The sequence below is a fragment of the Bombus vancouverensis genome, chromosome 2 (assembly GCF_051014615.1).
Source record: "Bombus vancouverensis nearcticus chromosome 2, iyBomVanc1_principal, whole genome shotgun sequence".
Taxonomy (NCBI): domain Eukaryota; kingdom Metazoa; phylum Arthropoda; class Insecta; order Hymenoptera; family Apidae; genus Bombus; species Bombus vancouverensis.
In genome coordinates, this window is record NC_134912.1 from 18,265,130 (window position 1) to 18,285,175 (window position 20,046).

General features: G+C 26.2%; 4 protein-coding genes across 6 annotated transcripts; 2 read left to right on the forward strand and 2 right to left on the reverse strand.

Moving 5' to 3' along the window:
• Positions 1 to 58: 58 nt before the first annotated feature.
• On the forward strand, positions 59 to 6,130 carry par-6 (partitioning defective protein 6). 2 transcript variants are annotated; one of them, XM_033350711.2, is made up of 6 exons: positions 59 to 240; positions 1,204 to 1,440; positions 1,590 to 1,818; positions 1,945 to 2,072; positions 2,156 to 2,434; positions 2,539 to 6,130. In XM_033350711.2, exons 2-6 carry the CDS (start codon positions 1,381 to 1,383, stop codon positions 2,848 to 2,850), a joined length of 1,008 nt encoding a protein of 335 aa, XP_033206602.1. In that variant the 5' UTR covers positions 59 to 240; positions 1,204 to 1,380; the 3' UTR covers positions 2,851 to 6,130. The 2 variants fall into 2 exon arrangements, with proteins under 2 accessions (XP_033206602.1, XP_076481302.1); XM_076625187.1 differs by having other exon boundaries at positions 1,229 to 1,440.
• Positions 6,131 to 6,710: 580 nt separating this feature from the next.
• LOC117166607 (solute carrier family 35 member G1) lies at positions 6,711 to 9,370 on the reverse strand. 2 transcript variants are annotated; one of them, XM_033350709.2, is made up of 2 exons: positions 9,204 to 9,370; positions 6,711 to 8,777 (listed from the first exon to the last, which is right to left on the reverse strand). In XM_033350709.2, the coding sequence occupies exon 2, from the start codon at positions 8,773 to 8,775 to the stop codon at positions 7,729 to 7,731; it is 1,047 nt and encodes a 348-aa protein (XP_033206600.1). In that variant the 5' UTR covers positions 8,776 to 8,777; positions 9,204 to 9,370; the 3' UTR covers positions 6,711 to 7,728. The 2 variants fall into 2 exon arrangements, with proteins under 2 accessions (XP_033206600.1, XP_033206599.1); XM_033350708.2 differs by having other exon boundaries at positions 9,124 to 9,369.
• Positions 9,371 to 11,194: 1,824 nt separating this feature from the next.
• LOC117166652 (terminal nucleotidyltransferase 4B) lies at positions 11,195 to 16,776 on the forward strand. The gene is made up of 8 exons (XM_033350815.2): positions 11,195 to 11,722; positions 12,896 to 13,066; positions 13,387 to 13,744; positions 13,958 to 14,104; positions 14,300 to 14,493; positions 14,575 to 14,728; positions 14,822 to 14,957; positions 15,103 to 16,776. Exons 1-8 carry the CDS (start codon positions 11,364 to 11,366, stop codon positions 15,300 to 15,302), a joined length of 1,719 nt encoding a protein of 572 aa, XP_033206706.1. The 5' UTR covers positions 11,195 to 11,363; the 3' UTR covers positions 15,303 to 16,776.
• A 1,463-nt stretch (positions 16,777 to 18,239) lies between these two features.
• LOC117166689 (cytochrome c oxidase subunit 4 isoform 1, mitochondrial) lies at positions 18,240 to 20,034 on the reverse strand. The gene is made up of 4 exons (XM_033350891.2): positions 19,902 to 20,034; positions 19,055 to 19,273; positions 18,718 to 18,910; positions 18,240 to 18,487 (listed from the first exon to the last, which is right to left on the reverse strand). The coding sequence occupies exons 1-4, from the start codon at positions 20,001 to 20,003 to the stop codon at positions 18,378 to 18,380; spliced, it is 624 nt and encodes a 207-aa protein (XP_033206782.1). The 5' UTR covers positions 20,004 to 20,034; the 3' UTR covers positions 18,240 to 18,377.
• Positions 20,035 to 20,046: the final 12 nt, after the last annotated feature.

Consider the following 20,046-nt stretch of genomic DNA (forward strand, 5'->3'; position numbering starts at 1 on the left):
AGTATTAAATTGCAGTGATCTAGTAACAGTCATATGTATGTACATAGTACATATCATGATTCTGATATATATGTAGTATATTCAACATACAGGCGACTCGGATTCAGGTATAATTCGTGGTAAATACGTAGAGTTAAACAACATGGCAACGCCGTACTTGGAAACATCAGGGATCCGATTCTGGATATCTCAGTTTTGTATTGTTATACCGTGATTAACTTGTTATAAAAAATTATTTAAGTATGTACAATCATTTTAATAATTATATATAAATATATTTATAGTGAAGTAGAAGTAATATATAAAAATCATATTTTTTGTGGATATCTGTTTTGGTTTTTGGAAAAGTTTGATATGCGATGCTTGTATTTGAAATATTTACATCTACATTGTGTAAAGCAAGTTTAAATTGCTTCTGTACAAAATGTTTAAAAATAAGCAAGGAAACATATAAATTCGTAAAATTACATATAAAAGAAATAAGATTAGTTACATATATAATAATATTAACAAGGAGGAATTTCAAACCCGCACACCGCGATTTTAATATTTGTATAGAAGATAGTTTTGGAAAAATATTGAAGAGATTTGAAAATTGAGGGTAGAAGCTATACTTTTTTTAAATATCTTGGGGGATAGAGGATATACATAGAAAGAATTTTTTCTTTAAATCAATTATATAAAGAGCTAGAAAAAAGAGTTATTTGTTTAAACGTTGGCAATTTCTTTTTGCCAAATATTAATTTATCTTTACATAAAATCATATGCATAGTGAACAGATACATTAAAATAGAGGACATTCCAGGAACTTTTTGCTTTTTCATTAAACTTACTATCTCGATTTATTTTCTGAAATATGATTACATTTAATAAAAATGCTTACGTGGTCGATAAGACGTTAATATGCTGGTAAGATTTTTTTTTATCTTTGAATCTCGTTGGAGAAGTTTTCCCAACATTTATTTTTTTTCATATTAAATAACTTTTCTTTGAAAGTACATAACTGAATTTTAAATATGTTTTGTCAACATTGTATTCACTGTATTATTATTTTAACAGTATTATCACTATTTTCATTGTTGCTATCTATATGACGAATAGTACTGTTTCATTCATTTCATTAATATTATCACTTACTATAATACAAATAAACGTTTCATAAAATCGCGGGAAACCATACTGATTAGGTTATGTTTACATTAGGACAGAACTCATTCACTGTTGCCAGATTTATGGTTAGCACGGATTGTACCTGGAGTCGGTTGTAGCCAAGTTGCGTTCTACCAGGTTCTACCAAACAGGTGCTTTTGACGTCACGTCATCGCATTCGTGAGTTGTGGATTTGCTTCGAACATTCTAATTTATTTGAAATTAATTATCATGTCAAAAAGCAAACTTCATCATCAAGTTGACAGCAGTGTCGTCGCAGTAAAAAGTAAAGTAAGTAACCTCTTAATTTAGAGTCCCATCCTTTAAACTATACTATTATTAAACAGAAAAAAAGTATCATGTAGTAACATTCAAGTGTCCTTTCTTTTTTATTATGCTATTGAACACTTTTCTACACAGAAAATTAAAATTTTTTTTAGTTTGATGCAGATATCATAAGATTTTCAGTCAACCGTAATGAAGCAATTAATTATGAAGATTTTAAAAAGTTATTGGCTGAGCGACATGATATTGGTCCTGACTTAACTTTCCTCATATGGTACACAGATCCTACCGATGGTGATTTATTACCCATTAACAATGACAACAATTTGGCAAGGGCATTACTGGCTGCAAAACCTCTACTTAGAATTTTTATTCAAAGAAAGGGTCAAGTAATTTTTATGACAAATAATTATCAAAGATAAATTCAATATAAGATTTAAGTGCAATAATATTTATTCCAAAGTATATAGTAAATAGATTGATAGAACAAAAAACTATTTTATGTAATAGGGGATGGATTAGAAGACATAAATGGATATGGGACAATAAAACCAAAAAATTTAATATCGAGTATTCTTGGTGGCACACCTGGAAAACCAAAGTCATTAGCTATATCTAATCCTCACGATTTTAGACAAGTATGTCTTAATTATATGAATACAAATTATTTCGTGTATCATTCAAGATATATGTTAAGTACAAATTTTATGAACAATAACAGGTATCAGCAATAATTGATGTAGACATATTACCAGAAACTTGTCGTCGTGTACGATTATTGAAACACGGTTCTGACAAACCATTAGGATTTTATATTAAAGATGGAGAAAGTTTTCGAATATTGCCGCCATCTGCAGGAGGTGGGATTGAAAAAGTACCAGGTGTATTTATTAGTAGATTAGTACCAGGTGGCTTGGCTGAAAGTACAGGTCTTTTAGCAGTAAATGATGAAGTGCTTGAAGTGAATGGTATAGAAGTTGCTGGAAAAACTTTAGATCAAGTATGTAAAATTGTTATATATTATTTATATATTTTTATTTCCATGTAATTCTTATACCTTCTTTCCTACTTCTATTTTCTCATATTTTTTCATATTTTAAACAGGTCACAGATATGATGATCGCCAATTCTTCGAATCTCATAATCACAGTAAAGCCAGCAAATCAGCGAGCAGCATTAGCTGCACCAAGACGTGGATCATTTTCACGTAATAGTCAATTGTCTTCTGGAAGTCATCAGTCGACACAAAGTGCTGCAACTGGTAGTGATGAAGATGCAGATGAAATTGTAGACTTAACTGGCGTAACATTACAGGATGATGCAACAACTTCAACTTCACAACATCATCATTATCACCATCATCACCATCATCATCAAAATCACTATAATCACGATCAAGGTGTTTTACATTTATAAATAAATGCACTACATAATTCTATTTATATTATGCCATGCTCAATTGAATATTGGTTCAAATATTCGTTCATCCAAAAAAGTATTTATAAATAAGCATAAAATATAACATGACAATAAGAAAATGATGTGCTAAAGGAAATGAAGCATTATGAAATCATGGTAGCTACTGTTTACATAATTTAATGATAATTTAGTTGAATTAGGCACCAAAATGAATATTAGATTCACACGAAATGAACATTTTTCATAGAAGATTGTGCCTTTTAATATGATACATACATTTTCCATTAAAATCATTCTGTAATATTATCACTTATTCTTACTAGATCAATATTGTTTCTAAAATTCAGTTCTATAACTAAAATCATTAAAATTAAAAATATTTTTCATATATAAAAGAGAGTATTAATACAAAAGTGAAACATAAGCAAAGAACATATCTCTCCTTTTATGAATCAAAATTAAATTGTTTAATTTTGTACTTATTTAATAATGTGCATTTCTTACTTTAATACTTTTTGTAGCTATATACAAATATTATATACAGAAGGTATTAAAGTGACAAATTGATCCATGTAAAACAAAAAATTATAATTAATGAAAAAGCATAATATATAATTATAATCGGAATATAATAACAAAAAATTTTCGCATGATACTTTTAGTTGCAATAGAAACAAAAAGTATTATATAAGAAAATTTTCTTTTAGTATTTACATTACTTGAATACAATGTGTATACATATATTTTTTATCAATCTGTTGAAAAGACATGTATGGAGTATATTATATGATGATATGATAGTATGATATATAAGAGCATTATTGGAAAACAGCAATATTTTTGAAGTATTAAAATAATATTTATAGTTCTTAATATAGGAAACGCATGAAGTGTACTTAAGTTTTACTTTTAATTTACTTAAATTTCTACTTAATGGCATAAACCGTGAATAGAGATTTAAAACTGTAATGTATAAAACTATCTTTTCAGAATTATATTTTATCATTCAATTGGATAATTAGCAAAGAAATCTGTTGTTAATTAACACATTGTTCGTCATTTCATAAAATATCAATTTTTCAATTGATTTTAATCATTTTAATATGTATATAATGCAAATAATTAGATTTAATAACTTAATTTATCATTCTAAGTAGAAGCCTTTATTCAATGATAAAAGAAAGTGTATATATGAATAACATAAGAGGATGAAATACTAATATAAGCGTCTTATTTTAAATTGGATGTACGGACTCAAAAAAAACTGAGTGGCCTTATACTTAGATCATTCCAATGTTTTTTATAAAAATGCAAAACTGGGATTATTCCTACTCTGATGCATTCGGAAACATATTTACTCATATATGTATTCTGTTCATTTTACTGTAAGTTTAGAGTGTTGAAGTTTTCGAATTTTAATTCCAGTTTTATAAATGTTATTTGTTATCTAATTGAACACTAGATATTAAAATATACTTTACAAATTTTAGATGTAAGAACATATAAGATTATGAAACATATTTATATACATGTAAAATATTTTCTTTATATATTTGTGCCTTCATTGTTTTATCCATGAATATAAAAATTGGATTGTGATGAATTGTATCACATTCCATTTACATAGAACTTTTGTAGTGCAAGAAATATATACAGTGTTTCACTAATTATGTTGTACGATTCTAAATTGATCAACGATTCTAAATTAGATTGACAAAAATACATGCATGCATGGATAAAAGCAGAAAAATCTTACCGTAATACAATTATAAATTAACTCATAGAAATAAATTAATCATTAAAATATTTTCGTTCCCAAATTAGAGAAACTATTTTTATATAATAATATCATTTTTAATTTTGCTAATTCGGTTTCATATCAATTGCTAACAATGCAAATGGAAAAAGAAATTATATGTACAGTATATCTTGTAGTAAATTTTGTTCATAAAAGCAAATACTTTTTGTAGAAGAAAGCGGATATGTACCCGAAGGATAACTTAGATAATTGTGTAACAAACAGTATAAAGAATGTATATATAAACATTCACGTATATGCTATATACACGTTATGTACATATAGGGTGAATTAGTAAGAATGACTATCTGGAACATCTCATTACCTACTGACTTCATCAAAAAATGTTCAAAATAAAATTTATTCCAGGGTTTGATCAGGTGAATATAAGTAGTTTGATTTTTTAATACCTTGTATTTTTTTAAATATTAAGATGATATCGAGAATATTTGTTATAACATTAGTTGACCCAGCTTGATGCTCTCTACAAATTTGTCAAATTTAATATATAGAAGACAAGGAAAGACATATTTTAAAGTCAAATATAACACAAAATAATGACATTTACTCATGAACGTATAATATCAATCACTTTAATTTTCAAACTGATTTTATTTACATGTTAATGTCAGGTATAGAATAAACCGGGCCTGTCCAAGCGGTCCTGATTAAATTTCTATATCATAATGTGAATATACGCGAAAATTGTAGCATTCTGATGATTCCGAATATTGCTCAGTAGCAATAGTAACAGCAGTCCTTCCAGTGAACAAGATATCTTCAAGACAGCGTTGATTACATTCTAATTTTCTTAGCATTCAGTGACAAAATTTTCGTCAAGCGGCATAATCCATCCTACGAGGTCCTTACACACAGTGAACCTTGTAAGGACGTAATCCTTTTCCATGTATTATTCTTCTTACTGCTTTGCGTGAAATCCCTACTCGACGAAGTATTCTTCGTAAATACATCAATGAATACATACGGACACAAACGATATCTTGTTCTTTCTTACGCTAATAGACATAGCATGGGATCGTCGAATGAGGAATTAATTAATTAGTGTAACAGTCGTGGATCGTTGATCTCTTTAGAAATCACGACGATCCGGAATTTCTCTTCAGCGCTACGATTTTCCATTAGTTCTTGCTGATTGTTCATATATATCACGGATCAAAGAATAATTTTTACTGACCTCATCAATACCACGCTTTCTAAACTTTATTGCTTATTATTATATCCATTATATTCTATTCTATCATATTATATTGTTATTAGGAAATACGACGAATATTAAGTTCATTATCTCTTCTGACATGTCAGTATTTACATATTTATCACATTACTATTTTCTATTATAGTGTATATTATTACATTTATACATTTCTTGTTTTAAATATTTAAACTTATCTAATATTCTATGATTTACGACGAATGGCGTCGATGTAGAACACGGTAGTGATCCTGATGTAGGTAAAATCAGGTAGCCAACGCTTTATATATGAATATATGAATAATAGACGTCAGGTGTATTTAATTGACACACACCTTGAAATTATCCAATATTATACATATACGTATATAGACATCTACAAGAAGCTAATGTTAGCTTATGTATTATAATAAGCACGATATCTGTATGACAATTATTAATTTAAAAAATCTTACACTAACATAAGTTTCGCGTCATATACAATTTTTAATATACACTACTATTCTTCTATACTCGATATTTCTTTATATATAAAATATTATAATTTTGTTCAACTATATTGTGTATAGTAGCAAAAACATATTCTAATTTGCAATGTATATATTATAACTAATATATTACACTGAATAATCTCAGTATTAACTCAATTTACGTTAAATATCATAAATAACCTCACACGTAAAACAGAATGTTTTAATTGTATCACTTTTTTAAGAACAAATTAATCTTTTTTATGATTTATATGCTTTGCTATATATAAGATTTTTAATTTTTTTTTTTAATTTAAAAACTGAAATTATATGTTTCCAAAAATATTTCTAGTAGTAAAATAAATTAATGTAAACATTCTAATACAAACTTTATTGTATCATAATTTATATCATACACAACAATATTTTAGAAGTACAAGTTTACATAACTTTGTATTTATGTACTATAAATTAGAATTTATTTAAATATTTCACTATTTATTCGTTGTTGAATAAACGTTCCTTACAAAATTTTTTTGAAATAATATTAAGATAATATACTCTAGTCTATGATCAAAAACAATGTACATGAAATAATAAAATACCTATTTCTGGATATTACTATTCAAATATGTATGTTGAAATTTTCTTATATTTTACATGCACATAAAATAATGCAATGTAAAAATATAAATTACATTGTAAAGTCATAAACAATGTAATTTATAACTTTGTAGAGATTGAAATTTTTGTATTAAATAACATTCATTATTTTATTAATCCATATTGGTATAGAAATGTTAAATAACATATATTTTGTTTTAATAAACTTATATTTCTTAACATTTGTGCAATATCTAATTTTAATTCAACTATAATATTTATATTTGCATAAAAATTGATTATTTTAAAAGTATAGTACAATATAAGAGAGTGCTTTGTTATCTTGTGCATACTGTAGAATACAAACATCATTATAGTATATCACATGAAATGAAGACTTACACGTAACAAATGTACATTAAAATATGTCTGAAGAGTTCCTTTCATAATACTGAGTTTTAGACTAGAATTTGTAATGACAATCATTAATTTATTAGAAAAATATAACATTTTGTAACAAAACAGTATTAATAATACAGTACGATCTCACTGTGAAACATAGTAATATAGCTATAACATAGGATATCCTTTTAAATTTGAAGCAATTTAATTTTGTAAAATTTAAAAAATTTATATACATATTATATATAAATCTCACTTTATTTTTAAAAATTCATTCATGCAAGCCAAAATTACTTCTACTTATAAACAATCTCTTTCTATTAAAATTAATATTACGAAAACAAAAAATGCAATAAGAAATCATATTTCTTTCATTTATAGTTCATAATTCACATCACCAAAATACCTAAGGATTTTTTAACATTAGATGTTTCTGGTAATGAAAGCGCCCATTTTCTTAGTCCTGTTAATAAAACTGAACTTGTAACTACAATTGCTCCTCCTACTGAATAAGGATTTGGTATTTCATTGAAAAATAAAACTTGCCAGAAAAAGGCAAAAACTATGTCTGCTGATCTTGCTATTGCAACTGGTCCTGCTTGTTCCATTTGTAAAGCTAATGTTAACAGTATTTGACCCCCAAAACTGAAGAGAGCAAGTGCAACAACTAAAAGTCTGTCAGTCCCACACCGAGGTAAGCACAATGCACCTATAGCCCAAGATATAACTATTGTCTGAATCAAGGCAAATGATCCAAAATTTGTCATAATTACTGAGAAATGGAGGCCCTTTAAAGCTCGTAGCAAAACATATGCATTTGCACCAAAGAGAGTTGCTGAAAAAGCTGCTACAGCTCCCCATAAATCTGCATGTTGTGTTTTTATATGGCCATCTGAAAGTGACTCGATGGTATGTCCAAAAATTAGTGGTGGACGTGTTATTAAGATTACACCAATCAGTGTTAAACAGACTGTTATAACATTAAATAATCCACAAGGCTCTTTTAGGAATATTCTGGCAAATATGGCTACAAATACAGGAACAGAAAATACTACAACAGATGCATCAGCTAATGGCATATGCCGAAATGCATAGAAACTTAACATGAGGCCAGTGGTCCCCACAAAACTTCTTAGTATTAGCATTAATCTACGTCCTTTTGGAAATGGATGTTCACCCTTATATATTACAATTGGTATTGCTGGTAATAATACACCCACGAACCGAAATGCTGCCAATTCCATTGGATTTACTTCCACTAAGCCCTTCACAATGACACTGCATAATGAAAAAAATAATGATGATAATGTTGCCAATATTAAACCAAGATAAGGGCATGATTTACACATTAGAATTGAAAATCGTTTTTGTTGTGTTGTTGTGTTACTTTCAATATCACCATCAAGTAAATGATGCAGTTCAACATGTTCTGACATGTCTGAAAGAAAAAATAAAACTCAAGTACTTTTCAAAGACATAAATACTAGACAAAGATTTCATAATTTAAATAAAATAGGTACATGACTATATAGATGGAACAATTACAAAAACATTATATTACTAAGGTGTAGTTTGTCATTAAGCATTAAAATGTATAATATCTAATAAACATTTTAATTAATAACTAAATAAAAATTAAAACGAATGGTAGATGTCCTTTGATAACAGATTTAAAAACGTGAGTTTGGACATTAAGGAATAATTCATTTTTTAAATATTATTTGTAATGTCATTTTAATAACCTATCATAAATTGATGTTATGTTATTAAATGTTATAACTCACCTGCAATAGATACAATAAATGATTAATCACAGTATATAGTTATATTAGTAAAATTATGTAATAAATAATTAGAGTAATACATTTATAAATTATTTGGAAGACTAAATTATTTTAAAAACTTTAATAATACATCTTTCTTCATTGCCATTGACAATGTCCCTCACATTTTTCTTTTATTTCTATTTTAATTAAAATATCACGTTGTTACTCGCATGAAGTAAGCAACTCATCACAACATTCAGAACGCAAGAAAGGCGTTTAATTTAGATCACGATCATGACCGTGAGTTAGAATTCAAATTATACATTGCATTTGAAATATCGGTTTTTAAGTGTTTTAGTTTTAAAAAACATATTTTTATATAGATACTATTAATTTCCAACGCGTAACACAGTTCACTAATAGGATTACTAGATTATGAATAAACAGCGGACAATAATTAAGAAATATTAGTATTCTTATAAATTTTATTTTTATTCCCACTTTCATTTTTACTATATTCAAATGTTATGATTTGTCAATATATTCAAATTACAAATTTAAATGTGTCAATATCAAAGGGTTTATCAAAGTAAAAGTACATTCGCGATAATAATAAAGTGAAAACTTTTATATTAAATATCGTTTTAAATATTATAATACATGAAATTATATAAGCATAAAAACATACCTTAAGAATATAATAATGTAAAAAATCTGTTCATAATAACGGGTGGATATTGTTAACTTGTGAAGTTTTTTAAGCTAAGTAAAAGAAAAAAGTTATACCGAGTTAAGAAGAGAAACGTCGAATAATATTAATAAATTTAATGAAAATGATTCAATAAAGGTAAAGATATCTAAATTAAAATACGAATTACTTCCGTTCAAATGTCGCGGCGAACTAAAGATGGGTGGAGTCGGTCTCGTACAGGATTCGCGTTTAATTAATTTTTTACCTGCATTTACTTCCATTAGATATCTTGTAGGGATGCAGCAGGATACAGCTTCTACGTTATTGTCTTTTGATAAATGATAGTATTCTCGTTTTTTATATCACTCCGTTTTCATTTTTTATATTAAAATTATTTTTATTTTAAATTGATATATTTATATCTTTTTCACATGTTTTCTTATACTAAACACTTGTTTTATTATTAATCATTATTATTAAATAATTTTCGTTCCAAATAAAAATGTAATAATCTAATATCATATTATAAATATAAAAAATATATCTACAAAAGTATTGTTATATACAATATATAATATAATGCTTAAATTATTTAGTTTTTGAGGTTTCAATGCCAGATATACAGTGCTTTTTAATTCAATTATAACTAAAATATTTAATTTTGTGAAAATAGATAATATCTGTTGGGAATATATTTATTTTAATTAAACTACTGTACATACAATACATACAATACATACGTATACACAGACATATGCTGGATCATATTTTGGACTAGTTTTAATATGTTCTTTTACGTAATATATATATGAAATTCATACAGATTGCAGAATATGTAATTCAATTAGTTTATTAAAAGATTTCTAGTTCTATGGTTACTAACTACGTATTATCTTCCTTGATATTATACATGTTGGATATGATATCCTTCCTTATAATTTAAAATGCTGGAATAATCTAGCATTTTCAAATACAATTTAGAAATGTTTCATATTTTTTTAAATTTTAGAATCTAGTAATTTCCACCTATATACATTTTCCAAATTTGAAACAAGTAAAAAGCCAAAAGTCGTTTTAGTATTGGTTACTGTTATCAATTCTACAAATTTTTAAATATTTCCAATATGTAAATTAATATGTTATACGTCTAATTGACATAAAATAATATTCTTTTCTTTCTGTGAAACATTATTTGTTCTCTTCTTCGAATACTAATGTTTGAAATTGTTTGAATAACATATACAATTGTACTGTACAATTGTACTGTACAATTGTACGATAAATAATTTTTAACCATATTTCCAGAAATATATTTTCAGATGTGTAGGTGATAATGCCATCTGCAGGAACAAATTGCTTGAGTTGTCTTTATTATTCTATGTTCGCACAATGGTGTACGAAGTTCCTTCTAAAATACTGTTGTTCATTGGTCGTATGTATGAATTTCATAGTGTTCGCAGGTTACAATAAATCAGACAATTTTTCAATTAAAGTTGAATTAAGATTGGAATTGTAGTGTAGTGTGCAAGGACCATTAATCGTAAGATACAGAATCGAGAACTATTTAATGGATCCGACTATCGGTTGGTATCAACCGGAGCAGTTCGGCCCTGCTAAGGATTTGTGGTTACACATTTGGGAAGCTGAGAAAGGCCTGGATATTTTAACGTTGAAAAACGACTCGTCTTCGAATGTAATGGGAATGAAGCTTCAACAAGACTTCATGTCCTTGGATTCTCTTAATTCTCGTACAGGGGACCGCATGCAACATAATACTTGCAGCAACTATTATAATCCATCTCGTAGGAAAGGTGATAATCGTGCTAGTACCTACGGCATGAACTACAATTACGATGCCTTAGTTGGCGAATACGGCGGTTGTCCATGGCGGGTACCTAATAAACATTATTCGAAGGGTGTTATTGGGTAAGTTTTGTTATCGAGTTTTCATCTATATATATACTGTTTGTCTTATGAAAGTTAAATTATTTGCCTTTTTGTAGTTTGTCCATATGGGTGTGATTAAGGTTATGTATGTTCACGCTCGTTTACAAATAGGGTATAGCAAGGTCCCTTTATAATTAGATATGCTACAAATGCAAATCTACTTTTTTTTAAATAATGAATACAACTTATTTGATTGAATAACATTTTTCAATTATTCCATGTTTTTAAAAATACAAAATTTTCCAATGCATTTTTAGTTTTTACTAAATCTATAATGATTTTGTAAACACACGTGGATGTTTATATAATACGATTATTTATGTTTGTAGTCACAACAATCAAATTTTTTCCAAATTAGAAAATATTAGAAATAAATTTAAATAAATAATAAAATAGTATTAAAAATTTTGTCTATTGAATTTTTTAATTTCTCTATTTAATGTACAGTAAAACATGTTTATCTATAAAAAGGTGTATTCTATTTTTTGTAATAATATTTTTTTTTATAAACACAACGCCTGTTATTTATTCAGCAAATAACATATAAACTATTATTTTATATATTTAAGTATTAAATGAAATTTTTTAAATATTTATTGTTTAATTTTTTGTATTATTATATCTTAATTCATTTTATATTCTGTTATTTATACATCTCTGTACAAAATTTAAAATTGTATTAAGAATATTTTTAAAATATAGGAAGATATGTAGAAAAACTTATTTATTTTAATACTTTGTATTAAATACTATACTGTATGAAATACTAAGTATTAAAAATTTTCCATTTAAATTCAAAATATATTTGTATAATTATTAAATATAAGAATATATAAATGTACTATTTATTTGTTCTAAGATATGAAAAAATAAGTTTATTATCTGTTACATATTTTGGTGATTTTCGAATTAAAAAATTTATATTATATATTAAACATATTTTTTCATATTCCATGCTATATAAAATATGCACTTGTAAATGAAAATTTATATAACAGAAAAGCTGTAATAAAAGTACGTATATTTCTTTATGTTTCTTAATTTTTAATATTAAATAAAAAATAAATAATTACTATAACATTTCTTTTTATCTCTTAAAATTAATCTCTTACAATAAAAAATTATCATAACAGATTATATTTTTATATTTAGATTACATGAAGAAATTGAAGATTTTTTTGCTTATATGTGTCCCTCTAATGAAGAACATAGTTTACGAATGCGTGTTGTCAAAAGGATAGAACAAGTAATATATGATCTCTGGCAAGATTCTAAGGTTGAAGTATTTGGCAGCTTTCGCACTGGTTTATATTTACCTACAAGGTACGTATCATTGTACATATTTAAAATGGAATGTATTTAGTAATGTATTCACATGTAAAATATATAGATATCTTTTAAATAAATTAGTATTTTATATATATATACATTAGTGTTTTATATACATATATATAAATGTATATATATAAATCCATAATTATGTCAAATAATACTAAATAACATAAACTTATCTTTAATAAGTCTTATACATTGATTAATACTTTGTATATATTATTGATGACATTATGTGTAATACAAACATATACATTATTAATTATCATACTAAAATTCTTTAAATGGATAAGATTTATACTTATTTTTAGTGATATAGATTTAGTAGTAATAGGAATGTGGACAAATCTTCCATTACGTACTTTGGAACGTGCTTTATTGGATCAAAATATAGCTGAACCATCTTCTATTAAAGTTTTGGATAAAGCTAGTGTCCCAATTGTAAAGTTGACTGATAAAGAAACTGAGATTAAAGTAGATATCAGTTTTAATATGAATAATGGCGTTAAATCTGCAGAATTGATAAATTCTTTTAAAAAGAGGTTTCCAGTACTGGAAAAATTAGTAATGGTATTAAAACAATTCTTGTTACAAAGAGACCTGAATGAAGTGTTTACTGGTGGAATTTCCTCGTATAGTTTAATACTTATGACTATCAGTTTTTTACAGGTAAAATGTTAATATTTTTGTTTCAAATGTAGAAATAAGAATTAATTGCTGCACAAATTTTTTAATCATATGCAAAATAAATAATGTAATAATATTAAAAAGTTATGCTTTATAAGACTCATATATTAGTATTTTGGGTTATAAAAACGAATTTATGTTTTTTGAAATAGACAATTAATCTTTTCCTACCATGTGGATGAAATTTTATTTCAGTTACATCCCAGACAAAATGCTTATTGCTCAAGTGCTAATCTTGGGGTGCTGTTAATAGAATTTTTGGAATTATATGGTAGGAAATTTAATTATGTTAAAACAGGAATTCGTGTAAAAGATGGTGGTACTTACATATCGAAAGAAGAGGTAAAATATATCTATATGATAGTTCCTTATATAAAAATTGCACATCTGATAAAATGGTATATAAAACAAGTATTATATTTATTTTTAAAGAATAATATCTTTTATATGAAGTATTGAATGTTTTTATTTATTATATACATGTATGTATTTGTTCAGTACATTACAAGTAAATCTCATGTCTCATATTAATTTTAGGTTCAAAGAGATATGATAGATGGCCATCGACCTTCTTTATTATGCATAGAAGATCCACTTACACCAGGGAATGATATTGGTCGTAGTAGTTATGGTGCTCTGTATGTAAAAGACGCATTTGATTGGGCTTATTATGTCCTCTCACAAGCAGTTAGTCCTTTAAATATTTTAGTTAATGATGCAAATAAAATAAGGTAAGATTATTTACAATATTTATGTCTTTTTTTATATTTTATGATTCAATCAATTATTTTCTAAAAATATATTTTATGCAGTATACTAGGAAGAATAATTCGCGTGACAGATGAAGTAATAGAATATCGCAAATGGATTAAAGAAACATTCCCACTACCTTTGAGTGAGGTAGATTCATTATCAAGTTCTACTGCATCTGATGCTTCAACACTATCTGCACCCGCTAGTGATACGGTACAAAATTCTAACTTGTTAAGATAGAACAAAATAATTGTTATAAATTAATCATACTTTCAATTTCCTTTAATACATCTTCAATTTCATCAGGATTCCGAGTGTAGTCGTGGAAATTCTCCTAATGCTAGTGGAAAAGGAGAAGATAGAAATAAAGGAAGACATGTATATAATAATCAACATACTCATCATTCACAATGGAAAAAGCCATTCAAAGGAACTGCTCATGGTATGTAATCATAATAAATTCTTAAATATTTATATATTTCATAATCTACAGTTATCATAACATTTTTGGATGTTTTTGATTACTTGTTTGAATGAACTTTATATGTTTCAAACTTATGTACTTCAAAAGTATGTATTTGCTACAGGTAATCACCATCATAGTTCCAGAGGAAACTATCATCATCGTGGAATAAATAATAATATAAGTGGACAAAGTAAAGCAAAACACTCTCTTCACAGTAATGGAAATAATAATAATAGCCATAGTCCAAGTTCAAGATCACAAACCGTTAAGCGAAAAAAACAGTGCATTACACCTCGTGGTACTGGAGATTGTGTACGGTGATGAAACGTGTAAAATAATGTTGAACTTTGTTTCACACTTAAGTAGAGAGCTCAATATCATAATTGTGTGGTGAAAAGACATTGATTAACTTTCATCACGCAACTAAATTATCCTTTCCACTTTAGAGGGGCTCTGTGTCTAGAATTATAGAGTTGATATACTCTATATTACATTTTTCTTATATGGACAAGCAAGTGGCCCTGGTATAGTTAAGTTCTTCATTTCACCAGAACAATTTTTTATTCTGTACGAAAATTTACATACCAAAGACGTACAGAATTGTAATATAGATTGGTCTAGTTTTACTTTTATTTTGCATTACTGCACATATTACAAACAACATTAAAAAAGACGTGTAATATTTTATTAATTATTGTTTACGAAGTTACAACCTTATTGCAATCTTTGAATAGCAATTGTGTCCATAATCACGGTAAACTGATTGTAATACATTTATATAATACGAACGATATATACAAAGATTATTTACAGTGCAGTTTTCTTAAAGATTTCATGAAGTTGTAAAACAAACTCTAATAATGATGATAAAGACTTAGTTTTCTATACGGAACTATATTCTTATAACAAAGGGATAACAGAAAAATTGGTGATATTGGAACTTACCTATTGTAAATATTGTAATATATATTATCGAACATAGAAAAATAAGTCTAAGAGTTACCTACTACATTTTTTTTATTTTGTACGTATCTAAAATAGTGTTTGTTATAATAATTTTATCATTTAAGATCATGGATTAGTCCATGTACATGTGAGAATTACGTATTTTTTTGCTATGATATGTAAGTCCAGTAATTGTGAAAATGTTTTGGTATATCTTTCGGATTTTAATAAAGTTATAAGTTCGTGTGCTGATAATCAACAAATTTTGAATAAAAAATATTTTTGAAAATATTAACTTATTAAAGAAAAAAATGATACACTTTAGATTTTTACACTGTGTTCTTTAAAGTCGTAATTGTGCATAATGCTTTACTTTTTATACAGAATTACTGATTTCATAACACTAGTTTGTAATTTTTAGTCTCTCCTGAACAATAATACATTATTTTTATATTATGAGAATAATAGTAAGCATATACATTATGGTCGAATATTACAAATTCAATGCACGAATCAGACATTGCATTTAAACATATTTTGTGTTACTCTTTAAAATCTGAGCAACGTTTCAAAAATTTTGTATGTGACAATATATGCAGAAGGCCTTTGTATTATTGAAAACTATTATTGAAATGTACTTGTGAAAATCATCTTATATCTAATTTATTATTGAAAATTACATTCCGTTCTTCAATACAAATCTTTGTTCCTTAAATTGAAAAAAGATAACTGCGTAAAAATAGCAATTTACTAATTAAGAATCTTTATCCAGATTGCATTTTGTGTTAATGCAAGTTGTAATGTGATTCAAACAGTGTCTCCCATTAAATTCGAGTGCAGAGATCAATAACTCTATTATTCACTTTCCTCCAAACTTCTACTTCTTGCGCAGTATTCTATAATATTATTTATCAAAACATTGTTCATGGATAACATTGTAAGCTGTGATTCAATTTTATAATTAGAATGTCAATTAACCGTAACAACATACATATGTGTGTGTATACATGTATGTATGGTGTATGTAAACCACAATGTGACCAGCAAAAAATGTGGATTTTACATTCTTAAAACTATGTAATTATTATTACTATTGTTATTGTTATTACCGCTGATTAGTCTGCAAGGATGATTACAAATTTTTCAATTAGAATCAAATTTTCGTAAGAATTTATTATTAATAATTTGTGATTTATGTTTATCTATTTTCAAAAATTATTTAAAAATGTAAAACACGACAAATTTAATAAACAGTAATAACAGGTTTTCTTGTATTATTATTATTATCTTTCTAATTTTAAATATTGTAGTCATAGATCTATTTCTAAAATTGCACAGTACAAAATAATAACAAGTAAATTATAAGCAAACTAACACATGTTTAGAATTGAGTTTGAGAGCTAAAATGATTCCTACTTTTAACATATAAAAATAAGATAGTGAGATGTAATAATAAGATAAAATAAAGCCTCCAAACACAAAGAAATAAATTAATTCTTAATTTATTTCTTTTTTGAACTATGCAACTTGTACTATAATTACATTATTCTTTATTATGTTTCTTATTTTTATACAAGAAGAATGTATAGGATGTTTTATTTGAAAAGTTTAAAGGTACGCGTCTACTCCAGAATAAAACTATCATAAGTTGTTCTCAAGAGTATTTCTCATTAACAAATCAGATAGTCCACTTTCGAGAAATATTCTCGAGAACAATTTGCGATAGTTTTACTCTCAAGTGGACACGTACCTTTAAATTGATATACATAAAATGTCATTAAAAAGATTTATATCTAATTATAGTATTTTTTATTACATTATTTATTTTTTTAAACTAAAATACATATTTTACAGTAGATATTTTTTCATGTAATTCAATGTTAACCACTTATCTCAAGTAATTCTAACAAATTTTAACTAAAAAGATCGAAAGTAATAGGAATAAAAAAATTACCCATATTATCATATTTGTATTATTAAATAAATGATAATGTTAAACCATAATGTGTTTATGCAATATAAAATATGTACAACTGCTGCTCGCTTAAGCATCCATAGTCCGAGATATTAGAACGTTCATTTGGGTGACTAGGAAGAATTCGAGTGAAAATGAGGAAAAGAAACAAGGAATATGAATGACATATTGATACCCAATGATAATTTAACATTGATGACTATTTTGTAAACCTAATCAAATTAATTCAAGGAATTAATAGAAATAGTGACAGACGCTAAAGTAGACCAAAATCCTGATGCGTATAAGAACAGTATTTACAATTTATGCAGGATACAACCAAAAATTGCATAAAAAGATTTTCTTATTTTGAGAGAAATATTTAATTTATTAATGTTTCTTCTTACTAACTTTATACAGAACATTTATATTAAACAATTGTTAGTGTATAATACACTATATTTTTTACTATGCTTTTAAACATAAGCAAATTAAATTTATTTTTTCGCGCTAATTCCAGTAATAGGATTGACTTCAAGTATTTTCATACGTTCCAGTTGTGCAAGTCTGTTTTCCAAATTAAATGATTCTGGTAATGGCGGGTATGCTGTAAGATTATATATTATATAATATTAAACAAGTGCTATATTTAAATTTTTAGTATATTTAAAATAGAATATTTTTTACTATAATTGATCTACCTGCTGTATTAAGGTTTAAATAAAGAGAAATATATACTAAGAAATGTATATACTATTTTATTTTACTAATATATCTTATAAATAAATAAAGATAAATGTAATATATTTTATAAATATTATACATTTTTAAACTTACCAAAAGTTTTGAGAAACATTACTACCCAAAGACTAAAAGCCACACCAATGAGTGCGATTCCAATATGTCCTTTCCATTCTCCTGTTGAGGCTTGAAATTCACTAAATGTTTGACGGAAACTGGCTCGATATAATGCCTTTTTTTCTTCTATTGATAATTTCTTCCAATCACCTTTTTCTTTTTCTCGCAATGCCTGTATAAAGATTCACATCTTAATTTGGTTAATTCACATTTTTTATGTTTGATATCCATACTTGACGTGTATTTTAAACTAATAGATACTATAATATAAAAACTATTTTAATTTAAAAGGCTATAAGTATAATAATTACTTTACCATTATGTCTGGAGTATTTGCTTTGAAACGAATTGCAGGCAAAGGAAAATCGCATCGATCTAAGTAAGCTGCTTCTCCATTCCATCCATGACCTACTATATCCCTATTACCAATTTTGTCAGGAACTCCAGATACTCCTGATAATCCACGAATAGAATTTGCACACTTTGAAGTATTTTGTCGCAAGCATGATAACAATACCTTATTTGCCATTGTATGCTAAATCACACAAAAATATTAAATATAAAATGACATATACAAAATGAAATATTTCTTACTGTAGAATGTTTTCATAAATTTAACAAAAATAATGGGTCAATGTTAATGTAATTAATAAATATTATTTGCTATTTATTAAAAATTATAATATTTTTAGAACACAGCATAACGCCTATATAGCTTATAAAACTAGGAATTTCATTTGGCAATTAAACATAAATTTCATTACGTATGTGTATAATACAAATTTTCAATTACAATCATGATCTAAACATACACACAAGAAATATTTTAGCAAAATATTAAAATAATATTTAAATATCAATATCAAAGTTATCAGTCAATAAATTTGATTAAATATAAAATTATGAAAACAAATATCAGTAATTAAAAGTTATATAACTTCTAATATTAAATTTATGTGAAAGTACTTAATTTTAAGATAATGTTACATATTGATCGCCATTTTCATTTGTTATCTAACACATTAAATTTTATAAGAAAATTTAATAGACGAAACGATATACGTTTAGATCTAGTATAGTTAGTAGTTTATTACTTTAAAAATATACCTTTGGTTATCACTAATATCAACAATTAACAATGTATTTATTACGTAAAATTTTACCTTTTTTGCCGACCCTAACTCCAGGAGAACCGAATTGGCAACTAGTATGGTTAAGTCACAGTTCGATGCATTCACACACACAAGAACGGTCAATATCTTCATGCTACACACTTACACACTGCATTACTATGTAGATATATCGAAT